The sequence below is a fragment of the Delphinapterus leucas genome, chromosome 12 (genome assembly GCF_059928025.1).
Source record: "Delphinapterus leucas isolate spDelLeu-1000000601 "Yukka" chromosome 12, BTC_Dleu_Yukka2, whole genome shotgun sequence".
Classification (NCBI taxonomy): domain Eukaryota; kingdom Metazoa; phylum Chordata; class Mammalia; order Artiodactyla; family Monodontidae; genus Delphinapterus; species Delphinapterus leucas.
In genome coordinates this window covers 60,189,598-60,203,344 of record NC_143140.1, presented here as the reverse complement: position 1 = coordinate 60,203,344, position 13,747 = coordinate 60,189,598, and the positions used below count along the sequence as shown (strand labels likewise).

Sequence of the window (13,747 nt, the reverse complement as noted above, 5' to 3'; positions counted from 1 at the left end):
TTTTATATGATTTTGATGAACTGGCAAGTTTTTCATGGGAAATCAAACTATCTACACAATTGGGTATAAAATAAGAACGATCCATTGCGTGCAAATGCCAGATGGTGTGACAGATTGTGTGCAAAGATGGCAGGAACGGACGTCGCTTCACAGCAGAACATTACTCCTAATAGAACACAAATATGAACACGATGCCCTCTAAGTGGTGTTCGAAAAATCAGGCTTAAAGCAGGATGTGTGAGTGGAAATACAGCATATAGACCTGCAAGGAATTTCACTCATCTGTACTGATTCATGAGTCATTCCCTCAGCAGGAAATAACCTCAGGATTGACAAGTTACAGAAGTTTTGGAGAAGATTCAGAACACAAAAGAAAACTATGCAGAAAATAAACTATACACAGAAGGGTTAAATATCTATTGTTTAGTCTGGAGGGAAAAAAAGGAATGAGAAGTTTGTAATTATTGAGGAAGTGGGAGGTCTGACACACAGCATGACTATTAGCTATTCTCTTGTTGCCTGTGTGGGCAGAGAAAGAGAAACTAGGTGGTGGGTGGGCTGTGAGTCTTGTTAAACCCATGGACAATCATGCAGACATAGAATCTGCTTTCAGGAGGTCTTGACACAGGCTAGTATCCAGTTGGCTGAGTTAGTTTTGTGCATGTCTGAGGAAGGCGGCAGGCTCTGTACCTTCCATCCAGATGCGGTGAGAAAAGTGAGAGGCTGACAGTGTGGATCAGACACTTATCTCATATATGAACTGTGAGCTAACCAGAGTTTCCTAAAAGCAAATGAAAACAGGTTGTTCTTTATTCTTCTTTTGCTTCTTCATACCTCCTTCTTCTAAAGAAAACCTAAAAAGCACAACTTCTCCTATGTCAGAACTTGACAACAGAGTCCATCCTTCTTGGATTGTCTTAAGGCTGAGAACCAAATGTTGAGAAATTAACTCCTGGGGTTTTTGGAATCTTTTGTTTTGAAACTAGATATTCTGGCATGAGAAACGTCTGTGACACTGCAGGTCTCTACCCATAAAAAGTTTTTCCTACAAACAGCGGCAATTTAATGGCTCCCCTGGGTCCCTAAATAAATGATAATGTTGACAGGCAGAGCAGTAAAACTGCACAACTAGAGACTGCTGGTAAATGAAATCAATGAAAGCATGGTAAGTGTTGAGTAATAATTTCATTCTTGAGCCTTAAACACCTAATCACAGGTCTGGAAAAGAGAAGACTATGTGAAAGCCTCTTCTAAGGGGAAAGACCCTCCAGGTCAAAATCAATAAGAGCATCTAAGACCTCGACTAAGGAATAACTTATACCCTCACAGACTCATCTGGCAGCACATGTGAGGGTCGTATGATTCAGAAGCAGCTGGGTAATCAGCACGAGCCTATATGTGCTTTTGATCTGATTAAAGATCACACATATTCTTAATTTTCCCAGTAATAGGGAAATATAGAAATGGATTGTATGTAAAATAGTGATAATGATGTCAAGATGTAATTAAGTTTAGGTGGTATCTTTAAAAAATCTTAGTAGTATCAATGACTTTTCGTGTTTTAAACGTTCTATACAGTTAGGACTAGACTGATTTTACTTTTGCTCTTTTATCCTCTGTACGTTAACTTACCTATGCTCAAACGATAAATTCAATGATTTTTTTTTTTTTTTAGCACCTACTATAGAACAGGCATACTTTCAGTTTATACCCAGGGAACAAATGCACTATTACAAAATAATGCATTTTGTGATTCAGCTTTATTTTCCCTCCATGATAACCACGCTGTGCTGTGCTCAGTACGTGAGTGGAGCCGGCAAGTGGTGTTGATGGGCGGTGGATGGCAGGACAGCGCATGGAACCAAGTTCATTTCTACTGGTCCGTGTCCAAACCAGAGGAGCTCTGAGCTGTTACTGAACTTTCACTTACACTCTAATTTCAGAGCTCACAGGTCCTTTGTCCTATCCACAGTCATCTATCACATATCTGCTTCTTGGGGGATAGCATTAAGAGTTCTAACCAGTGAACAGATCAACACAAATCCCAATTCGCTTTCATGAACAGTTCACTTCTGAATGATTTATTTATATAAACAACTTGGTATGGCTACAGTAACACTATTCAATATTGGTTTTCTTTATAGATTTATATGTGAAGAAAAGTGACTCTGTGCACTGCTGCCTTCAAATGCTGGTAGCCCCCGCCTTTGGAGCCAATGGCCAGCAACGCCTAAGCTGTCCTGATTCAACGAACCCAGCGACACAAAATTCACTTCATCTGTACCTTAAGGCTTGTGACAGTTGTCTCAACCCTCTCCTCAAATGATTTGAAAGTAGGAGAATTCCTAAAATAACAAAAAAAGAGAGGTCAGCTCCGAAGACCTAGCTGTCTTAGCAATCGTGCTGCGCTGCCTGTTTTCTGCTCTTACTTGCAAACATCACCTCTGCACCAGAGTTAGTTGCTGATTTGCCACCTACACCAATCATGTTTTCAAATTTATTTCGCTTCTGCTAGGTTAGATCCAGAAACCATAACCCGACATGGAATTTTTCTAAGTAAAATAGATAACTATAGAATAAATAATATAGCATTTGGCAAGGATACAACTGTAATAATTCCATGGTGCACCGTACATCATTTCCAACGAGTCAAAGGAGTGATAGCTTAATTTTTCATTTACTAATTAATTGTTTCTATCATAACACTCCTTTTCCCAGCTCAGTTATTTTATAACCAATAGAAAGTCTACCTGAAGAACGTCACATTCGAGTTTTCCCACTTGGAATTTTAAAAGTCATTTATTTTAGTGAATGTGACACAAGACAGAAATAGCTAAAGGAAAAAAAAGTTCAGATGTTTTCAAACTTTAAAGTTTTAAAACTAAGCATTTTCTCAACATCCAGGAAGCAGTGTTTCTGAAAGTCAGTGCGCCCATTATTTTAGGCTGAAATATACTCACTACTTGTTTAATGCTTGATCAAAATGGTGCTATTGGCACGTGTTATACTTCCTCCCAAAGAAGATACACTTACTTGTTCTTACCAGACAGAACCTTTGCTGTCTATTGACAATTTATTTGTGACTCATTCACTGTGTTAAATAATCTACATACCATCTTGTAACTTTAAGATTTAGATCTTTATTTGGTGCTTTTTGGTTTCCTATACTGGATTTGGCCACATGACATTATGACTTAATGACATCATTACCATTAAAAATGATATCACCAAGTCCAACTAAGGAAACAGGAACTGAATTAAAAATGTGTCTTAAATCTTGTGTTCATGTTGGCTTTCAGCAACAACTGCCATCATTTTCAGGTCAAAAAATTCAACTGAACGTTACTATACTTGATAAGCCACTTGCTATTCTCTCTTGAGTGCAGAAGAAATAAAATAAGAGGAATGGCCTAAAGAAACTTCATAAGGGCGGATGGTTATAAAATACGGGCTTCATTGTATGGTGTGGGCTGTAGCATGGCTCTAATACTATCAAGAGGAAACTAATGTAGAGGATATATTTTTGAATGAATTTGGCTCATTAGGGATTGTCTCCCAAGACTCTGATGCTCCGGATGGTCACAAATGCATTTGCATCCAGGCTGTATGAAGTAACAGTGGTGAGTTCAGAGGGCCCAAGCATGGCATCACACCTTGTATATGACTCAAACATGAGTTGAATTCCTGTGAGGAATCCTCCACCGTACCTGTCTCACGATGAAATATTAGTGAAATTACATAAGAATGATTCAGAAGTGTACACTTATTAGCACTTTACTTCCAATGCATGTTTTATTTGGCCAAGCTGGTCACATGACTAACTACCTGTCATCCATCAGTTGCACAGGACCACAGTGAGCAGACAGTTCAGCCTAATGGTTCATGGTTTATGTTAGTTGAGCAAAACCTTTTTTTTTTTTTTTTTAAAGTTAATTTCAGGCAAGCTCACAAGGAATACATTTGACCCATAAGTCACTAGATGGATTCCTGGTTTCATATTTTTATGAATTCCTGATTCATATTTTTTTTCAAGGCTTTTTTGGACACCCAGACTTAAAATTTAACAAGTAAAGAAGCTCAGAGCTGCAGGCTGCACTGCTCAATTCTGGTGCTCTTATTCTAGGGGCAGCAAGTCATTCAAATATGAACTAAGCCATCTTGAATCTATGCTCTCTACTTACCACCAAATTAGGGAAATCAAATGCTGTGGTTAAACTTCCAAAGTAACCACATAACCCCAGTGTAGAAGAGACATCATCAGATATATAAAACAGACATTCCTCTAATCAAATTACACTAGAGTGCATGCTGGGGAATACGGAGAAACTATTTATTCAGATTTAATCATGTCATATACAACTACAAACTTGTAGCACTGCAAATGACCCTGGAAAGAATTTGGCTTCAGTGGGCTCAAACTATTTAGAGTAACTGAACTCCCTCTAGAATGTATTCACACCACAGTATATAATATAAAGCAGGAAGAAGAGGCACAGTTCTGACTGAAGTGAGGGAGGGTCCCAGAGACTAGATCCCCTCCCATGGAGCCCCAACCAGGGCAGCCCAAGGAAGCACTAGGGCTCCTGGAAGCACCAAGGGAAGAGCAGTAAAGCTGGTTCTAGCCTCTTATTTTTAAACATGATGAAAATGCTGTCACTGAGGTGACCTCCCCAAGGCTGCCAAGTTCACCCCTCAGGTCACACAAATCAAGAGTGTCTGGACTTAACCCAGTGTGTCTGGTCAATAGCCCAAGCCCATGACACCTACAATACTTGTACAGGATTGTCAGCCTTTTTTCCTGAGGGTCCTCAGAAAAGAGCATAAGATAGGTCATGGCATTTCCCTTTATATAAAGAAGGAAAAAACCCACAAAGTATCAACAAAGTTAACACTTCATGCACATTATACACTGATATTATGTAAAATAATTTACACAGATTACCTCATAGCAGGCATACTTATGGAATGGCGAATGGAGTAGCTTCAGGGCAAAAGCAGATTAAAGGGAAAAAAAAAAAGAAAGAAAAAAAGATAGCACAATATAAGTACATGAGAAACTCCCTATTCACAGTTTCAAAACAGCAACTTCAACTATCTGAAGTGTTCCCTGCACACCCCACCAAGATGAGATTTGCTTTTGTTGGGTAGGATGGGCCACAGTCACTTCCAAGGGAATAAGGAGACCAGGTGGTCCATGGCTGCATATTATTTCACTTCCTGTAGGTTCCCTGTAGGCCAGGGAGGAGAGGAGGAGACTGTCTGGTTTGCCCTAGGTCAGCCCAACAGCTGGTGGACATGCTCACCTGGTCCAGCTCCCTTCTCCTGTTCAGGAAGACAGTAAGGGGCAAGGGGCAGTGCCTAGCACATAGAGGCAGGCAGCTAAAAGCTAACCATTCCATTGTAGAGAAGCACTCCAGAGGACTGTGTGTAGTTAACATGAGTCAATCAAGGAAACACATGCCAGGTAAACGCAATTCACACAGTCCAACATGGTGGCAGGGCTTCTGCATCCATCCCAGGACATCTGGTACAAAGATCAACTTTTCTGAGAACTCTTAGGATCATCAGCCTTCTCACCCTGCTGATCCTACAGTGGCTATAACTCGTCTTCCCTCTGATCGGCTGCCTGTTATTTCTACGTGAGTTCCACTCGGAAATCAGGCTGCGGGAAGGGAGCAAGCAAAATGGGGTCCATTTTCCTAGGCTAGCATGCCCTCATCCAATTTCCACCACAGTCCCGGCCTTCTCTTCTCCCAGGAAGCTAACAGGTAGGGGATCAGACTCATCACCTTCCCCAACAATATCCACTGAGGTCATCAGTAGGGGCGGCACTTTACTAGAACTCAGAAAGAAAAGGACAAAGAAGTGCAGGGGATACTTACGGTCTTACCCTAGACACTCCATTTAGAAATCATAGGCAAATATTTCCTCATAAGTTACATTAAAAAAAGAATTACTAAAAGAACTTCATCAGCATTATAAATTATTCATCTCTTTAAATACAGGTAGTTTTCTTAATAAAAAAAATTTTTTTAAGGCATGTAATAAGATTCTACCTAAAAGGAGGCTTAATTCAGAGACCTGGGACTGACAGTTGCACACTTGCTAACATTTGAGCTCTTCCGGTGGCCTTTCTCCTCTTCAACTTCAGAAGGTACAGAGTTGAAGGTAAATCATCTGCCTAAGTAACAGTTACTAGGAATTCAGAAAAACACAACAATCTAGAGGAAAAAACTCCTGTTTCTCGACTTCACTTTCTGAAAGTTTCGTAAACATACGCAACTCGCAATTGCCACTTTCCTCTTCTTTGAATCTAAGGACCTCTGCCAATGTAAGAAGGCATGATGCAGAAGGAGATTCCTGAGGGATGGCTCAGCAAGTGAAAGTCGTGTAAATGATTCAGAAGTGAGATACACAGGGGCTGAAATAGATTCAAATGCATTAGGCGCCCTATACTCTGTAACTCTCCCCGGTTGTGAACACTCTCCGCAACAGAGACCTGGTCTTTGGCTGAAGCGCACCCACAGTGGGGCTCCGGGGAGGAAGGGAGCTGCTAGGGAGCCGGCAGGGCCCTGGAGGCAGCGCTTACCCGATGGAGTGAGACCTGCAGCCGGAGCAGCACAGGAGAGAAGAGCAGGAGCAGGGTTAGCACATCAGGATGCAAGGAACCGGCCTCACTGCCCACTGTCCCCTCTCTGAAGGGCCCCAAGGAAAAGACGAGGGGACCCCATTTGTTACTCTTTTTGAGTATACTGACTTTTTAATGTCTTCACAATTACTTTACCAACCTACCGTATGTGTGCTTCTCACTATTTTTCTCATGGACATATAGAGGTGGCTGGATTCTCTAATAAAGTCACACGCCTCCTCCAAAGATTTCCTCTCCACTAGACCACAAGCAGTTTGAACAAATTCACCGAGAAGTCCCAAGAAGATGGCAACATTATTAATATAAAAGTGATTCTAATAGCTTGCATTTCTTCAGAGTACTTTCATAAATGTGACCTTATTTTAACTTCAGAGAAAACAGTCTAGTTAGGTAGCTATTAACCACGTTACCTGACAGGTGGAGAAGAAGCCAGAGCAATTCCGTGACCAGGCTCGGGGCCTTCACTTAGTGGCCGTCAGGAGAAAATGAGAACCTTAGCTCAGGAAATCTTATTTATTTTTATAAAACATCTAAATTAAATCCTAACATAGCGCTTTTCATCCAGTTATTAAAAGGCCCAAATTCTAGGTTTTCAAAACCTGTAAGCATTAACTTTTAATTATTTTAAAGAAAAACTGAGAGGGGATTCCCTGGAGGTCCAGTGGTTAGGACTCTGAGCTCTTACTGCCAAGGGCCCGAGTTCGATCCCTGTTCGGGGAACTAGGATCCCGTAAGCCTCGCGGTGCAGCCAACAACAACAACAACAACAACAACCAAAAACAAAACCCCACAAAACTGAGAGGTACTGTTTTTCTTCTCAGGTATCTGAATTTTTCTGTCAATCTTTTTGAAGAAGTTCAGAAATTTGTTCCCAGAATTCACAAAAGAATTTTATGGTATAACCAACAAAATATAAAATAATATGATACTTTCAAACTGAAAAGGGGTTCAAAGTAAAATGCCTGTGATAAAATTTCCCCACTATCATTTTATAAATTGGCAAATTAATTTGAACAAAAAATTTAAAACTTACTAATTGTTCTCTTTTGAGAATCGTTATTATATTAAACTTAAATACTTTTCAAATATGACTTTTACATATATTACTTGTTCTAGTATAAAAGTAACAATTCTTTGTAAAACTTTTTGCTTTCACAGAGAGTTATCCTCATTTATTTCAAATGTTAGATATTATAGTTTGAGAAAAATATAGGCCTGAAAATATAGGTCTACAAAATTTTACAGGCCCATATTTGAATGTGGACTACATTTCCCAATATTTTTAGCCTCAGTTTGTAATGGAAGTTTTGTATCCTCTACACAGAGCAATAATTAATGAAAAGTTTGGAACTCCTGGGAAACAGGTTATCCATTATGCTAAAACAAAGCCACATTGAAACAGGAGGAAAGGCAGTCAACACAACCTTGATATTATGCCCAGCTCTTGTAGGAACATGAGTATGTCAACATGCTGCACGTGTGAAACACAGTCCTCGTTCTCTACAACTTATGAAACACACTGCACTCCTGTTCACGGACTCTCCCAATTTCAATCCTGTGGGGTCACCTTGTAACTGAGAGAGTCACTTAGTAAAGGTAAAAACTGGCATTTATTGAGTGCTTAATACATAGCAGGCTCTCGTTTGCTACTTGTATAATAAACTGAAGACGTTGTTACTTATATTCCCACTTATAACTGAGAACAGCCACAGATTCCTAGACGCCACCCAAGACCTACTGAGGTGCAACCTTGGAGAGAGAGGTGGAATCTGGGAATATGCATTTGTCAAGCTTCAGAGGTGTCCCTGAGGTCTGCTACCGTTAGAGAAACACTATTATAGTCGGCAGTATTATGCCACTGAATCCCAGTGTTCAAGTGAAAGGTTTCAACTAAGTATGTGGAGAACAAACTTTATAAACATGACAAAATATATTTTCTTGGATATAACTGGTGATAAGGTCTTTCCTGTTTTAAGGAGTTATTTAATTAGTTTAGATAAATGTTTTAATGCCACTGAAATGACTGCAAATTTTTATATAATAAAGTTAGGGTTAATTCATAATCCAGAGTATTTACCGTTCATCACACACTGCCTCTGAAGAATTTTAACTGCTTTTTGTTATTGCTTTATTAGCAAAAATGAAGATAAAGCAATGTACTCAGATTCATGCACATGTACTTACTTAACTCTAGCCTCATGAATGCCAAGTTGTTAAGATGATGCATGAATTTTGGGCACAATCCAGTAATTTTTGACGTCAAAAAATAACTTAAACACAAAGATATAAATATTTGCCTCTAGGTATCAAAGCTGCAGGGTAACAAAGAAAGCAATAGTTTAAGAATCCAGTAAAATAATACACACATATTTTTAAAAAAGAAGAACTATAAAATGTACTTGAGAAGTTTTTAAAAAGTGAATTTGATTTCTAGAGAGAAAAGTGACATTGATTTATACAGAAAAATCTCCTAAGCATATCAGCCAAATTCAAAATAAACTATGATAGGTATTTAAACAAGCAAAAAAAATGAGAGTAACAACTCTATGTAAGATAACTTCCTAGTACATAATATGAAAAATAAAAATGGTCAATACTACATTGTTTTCCTGGTGCCCATAGTGAGGTCATTTGGTTCTCGGTTCAAAATCTTGATATTCACCCTAATTTTATATAACAAATACTGAAAATAACCAAAATGAGCAAAGGGACTGGTTTAAAAATTTTGCTACAGCTATGCACTGGAAGATAATACAGCCATTAAAAATGAAGATGTAAGGACTTCCCTGGTGGTGCACTGGTTTGGAGTCCACCTGCCAATGCAGGAGACATGGGTTCGATCCCTGCTCCGGGAGGATCCCATGTGCCGTGGAGCAACTGGGCCCATGAGCCACAACTACTGAGCCTTTGAGCCTCGAGCCCGTGCTCTGCAGTGGGAGAGGCCACCGCAATGAGAAGCCTGCACACCGCAACGAGAAGTGGCCCTTGCTCTCCGCAACTAGAGAAGGCCTGTGTGCAGTAACAAAGACCCGATGCAGACAAAAATAAATAAATAATTTTTTTAAAAATGAAGATGCAATAAACATTTATTAACATATTCACAATATATTGCTAAAGTAAAGAAAGAATACTACCAGGAGCATACACTATATGGTACCTTTTTAGAATAAAAGAATAAATATCTATGCATTTAGCATAGAAAAAATACATGTACTAGTTGGGTATATACAAAAATGTAACCAAGAATAGTTTATCAGAGAATATTCCACTGAAGGCATATTTTAACTTATTGTTTAAATTACAGTGATTAAAATTCAGTGTGTGCTGCATTCTTTTGAAATCTCTCCTTATTACTGGTGATTAAAGGCACCCCCCTCTATCTTCTATTTCTACTAGGTCGGGTCCTAGTGGAAAGGGCATCTCTGGGACCAGGCCCACTAACCTGACCTTCAGGCAGAAAATGTCCCAATATAAAAATGTATCTCAGTCACCAATACTATCAGCCACATAAAATTTTAATCCAACTTAAAAAAAAAGAATGTGTTAGGAAGACCAGTTGATATATATATATATATATATATATATATATATATATATATATATATATATATATAATGCTCCCCTTCTCTCAGAAAGCCAAAGGCTTAGCCCCGTTCCCGTGGTTCTTTCCCACAGTACCTCATGTCTCCAAACTTCTTGCTGATGGCCGTCCCAACGTTGCTGAAAGCTGCAGTTGCCTTCTGCCCTGCGTGACTCAGAGTTTCATGTGTTTTCTTGTAGCTAGAAATAAAACAAAAAATAAAACAGAGAAAGATAATATCATGATTTCCCATGAAACATTCATCATACTCCTCTCTCCTGACTTTGAAAATTCCCTTTCCAAGCCAGATTTAGGAAGATGATCCACAGAAGTAATTGTTTCTATTCGTTGTTTGGGGAGGATGGGTTGGTGGCCGCTCATCAGAGGGAAACTCAGACCATTAAATCTGAATTCAGGAAAAATATACATATATAAGTCCAGATCTGAATGTGCAGATCTTTAATCACAAATAGTGGAACTGCTCTGAGAGTAGAGAGTTATTCTTAAAGAGATGTATTAACTCTGTGAAGTGACGATGAAAGCTCTAGCCATCAACGGTAACACGAATTAGAAAATGTATATTTCAAAGGGAAATTTAAGCTTTTACTGCTTATGTGGGTAAAAGTAACCATAAAATGGCAAAATAGAACTAGTTACTTAATTTTCAAATACTTAGAGCTGGGAATAAGAAGGGTGCATAATCTTAATATAGTTACTTTTTTTAAAACAGTTTTAGGAATATAGTACTGCAATGATCTGTTTACAAACCTATGTCCCCACAAGGCTGACTCCCTGAGGGCAAGGAAGCCATTCATCTTTGTGTCCCCAGTACGTGGCAGAGGGATACAAGGGAAGCTTAATAAATATTAGAGGAATGAATCAATGATCAAAGAGGAAGCTCCTCTGTAGCTCTGAACTAGGAGTCATGACAGTAAGAACAATGCAGTGTGATGGATTATAGAGAGAGAATGGACGGACTTGACAGGAGGTTATAAGTGACAAATGGAACAAGACGAATAAATTGGTTTAAGGTTTTGCGCATGGTGACAGGAAAGGTGGTGGTGTATCCACTGGGCTAGGAAATTTCTAAGTGTTAACTAATAAAGTAGAAAACAAAAGGCACCTAACCTGAGGGAATAAAAAGAAATCAGCCGAAAGTTTTGTACACCATTTCACAGTATATGTAAGTCAAGTCATTATGCTATACAGCTTAAACTTATACAGTGTTGTATGTATTATATTTAATTTAATATATCTCAATAAAACTGAAACAAACCAAACCAAAAAGTGTTCAACTGACTTTTAAAAAATAAACGAATTCTTTTTTTTTAACATCTTTATTGGAGTATAATTGCTTTACAATGGTGTGTTAGTTTCTGCTTTATAACAAAGAGAATCAGCTCTACATATACATATATCCCCATATCTCCTCCCTCTTGTGTCTCCTTCCCACCCTCCCTATCCCACCCCTCTAGGTGGTCACAAAGCACCGAGCTGATCTCCCTGTGCTATGCGGCTGCTATGTGGCTGCTTCCCACTATAAACTAATTCTTATAATGCACATACCATCTTCTTCCCATATATGTTGCTCCCAGGTAAGTTCCCCCAAAGCTCCTTGCTTAGCCTAGAACACTTGCATGCATATGGTACATCTAAGAAGACTATGTCCTGTGACATTCATTGTGTAGGAACTTCCGTTATCCCTCCCACCCTTCCACTTCCCACAAATCATCCGGCCCTAAATATACTATCAGACTCTACACAAATGCTTTAAAACATGCTCCTTGGTCTTCCTTGGGACTGAAATCACTTTATTAACATGGTATTCTATTATTCTTTTTTTGTTAGCAGGAAGGAATGAGTCTGATATTATCAGCACCGTATGTTATTTATTTACACAATGTCTGTTCTTCAGGAAGTGTAAAAATCAAGTATTATCTAGATGATAAAACCAAACCAAATATTCATTTACTAAACAGACATTTTCTAGGGAATAGGGAAAGACTGACAGGAAAAAGGGTCAAAGCAGAATTTGGTGAACGGGAGGTAATTTGTCTCTGGGGAGAGGTATGTGATTAGGGGAGGTGGACCCCAGACGGCTCTGGGTCAAGCAGCAAATGAGAAGTGGGAAAATGAAAGAAAGGAACAGCTTTTAGAATGTTTGCTTAATTTTGTTCGCTGCCAAGTTACAAAAATATCAGTTATTCAAATTACAACTTTATTTTTACATTTTACTACAGGATGTTAGGTTTTAATTATGGCGGGAGAATATTTTTGATCATGTGAAATCATGGAATTGCAGGCAGATTACACATAAAATAAAATATTAATCTCTAACTTCTTATTAGTGATAAGGCAGTTAATATAGCACTAAATGTGGACCAGAAATAAAAACCTCAATCATTATTACAAGAATTCAGGAGATGTGATCTTGAAATGGCACATGCTGAGAATTCTTCAGAAGAAACATGCTACTAAACAGGTTCCCAAAGCAGTGTCCTGATGCTTGGATTAACTAGGCGTAGAGATAGCCTTTAAAACAAAGATTTAAAGGTAGTAGTTTTAGCCTTAAAAACAAAAGGATTTATTTACAAATAAACAAAGAAAAATGTGGAATTGCTATTCCAGTTATATTTTTAGGATGCTGACAAAGTTTTCACAAAGTAGTAACCCGGCCATGAAATCAGATCTGTAGAGGGAACTCCCTGGCGGTCCAGTGGCTACGATTCTGTGCTTTCACTGCCGAGGGCGCGGGTTCGATCCCTGGTTGGGGAACTAAGATCCCACAAGCTGCACAGCATGGCCCAAAAAACCCCCAAAAATCAGATCTATGGAAAATGGGCTGTAAAACATGAAATCCATACATGATGGAAGTGAGGAAGACACTATATTATACACAGATGAAACATGGTCTTGCACTATGGACTGGAATTTAGAATTAGGCTCAGTTCTAATTAGCAAGGAAAATGTTTCCTTATGCAAAAGTTTCTCAGGCATATTGGTGAGGAAATAATCCATTAAATAACCCAAAGAGGAGACTTTGTATCTTCTCTTCCCTTCTATTCCTTTCACACTCCATAGCCAACCCATCAAGAGACCCTGCTAGTTCAGCCCTCCAAATAGATCTCGAATCTGTCTACTGTCTCACCACCTCTACTCGTCTCTGCCTTAGTTCAATTCACCATCATCACTCACCTGGGGTCTTGGCCAAGTGAGTGTCAGAGGAACAGAGTTGGGTTCTGGGGGAAAATGGGCACAGAAGAGGGAATCAAGGAAGGCCAAGGGAAGACAGTCAATCGGGTATCCACTCAGTACTGCATCTGTAAGGCCTGAAAGGTGACTCAAGGGAAAAGTAAAAAAGTACTCTGTCACACTGTGGTCTTTGCATGAGGTTGGGACTGGGTACCAGTTAGAGAATTCCTTCTTGTGTTGGTCCTGCATTTCTTTCAGGAATTTCTTGCAATTAAAGCAAATATTTAATTTACTTGTAAACTTTCCACGTAGTTTAACTTTTATAT

At 39.0% G+C, this 13,747-nt stretch overlaps 1 protein-coding gene across 2 annotated transcripts in view; it reads right to left on the bottom strand.

The window, feature by feature from the left end:
• TPD52L1 (TPD52 like 1) overlaps nucleotides 1–13,747 on the bottom strand; it is a 107,879-nt gene that overhangs the window by 13,516 nt on the left and 80,616 nt on the right. Inside the window, exons 4-5 of one of the 2 annotated variants that reach the window (XM_089921979.1) lie at nucleotides 10,328–10,429; nucleotides 2,285–2,345 (exon numbers count right to left, since the gene is read on the bottom strand). In XM_089921979.1, coding sequence (XP_089778105.1) covers nucleotides 2,285–2,345; nucleotides 10,328–10,429 — 163 coding nt within the window. The remainder of the gene's footprint in view (nucleotides 1–2,284; nucleotides 2,346–10,327; nucleotides 10,430–13,747) is intronic. The other variant, XM_030760303.2, reaches the window with a different exon arrangement.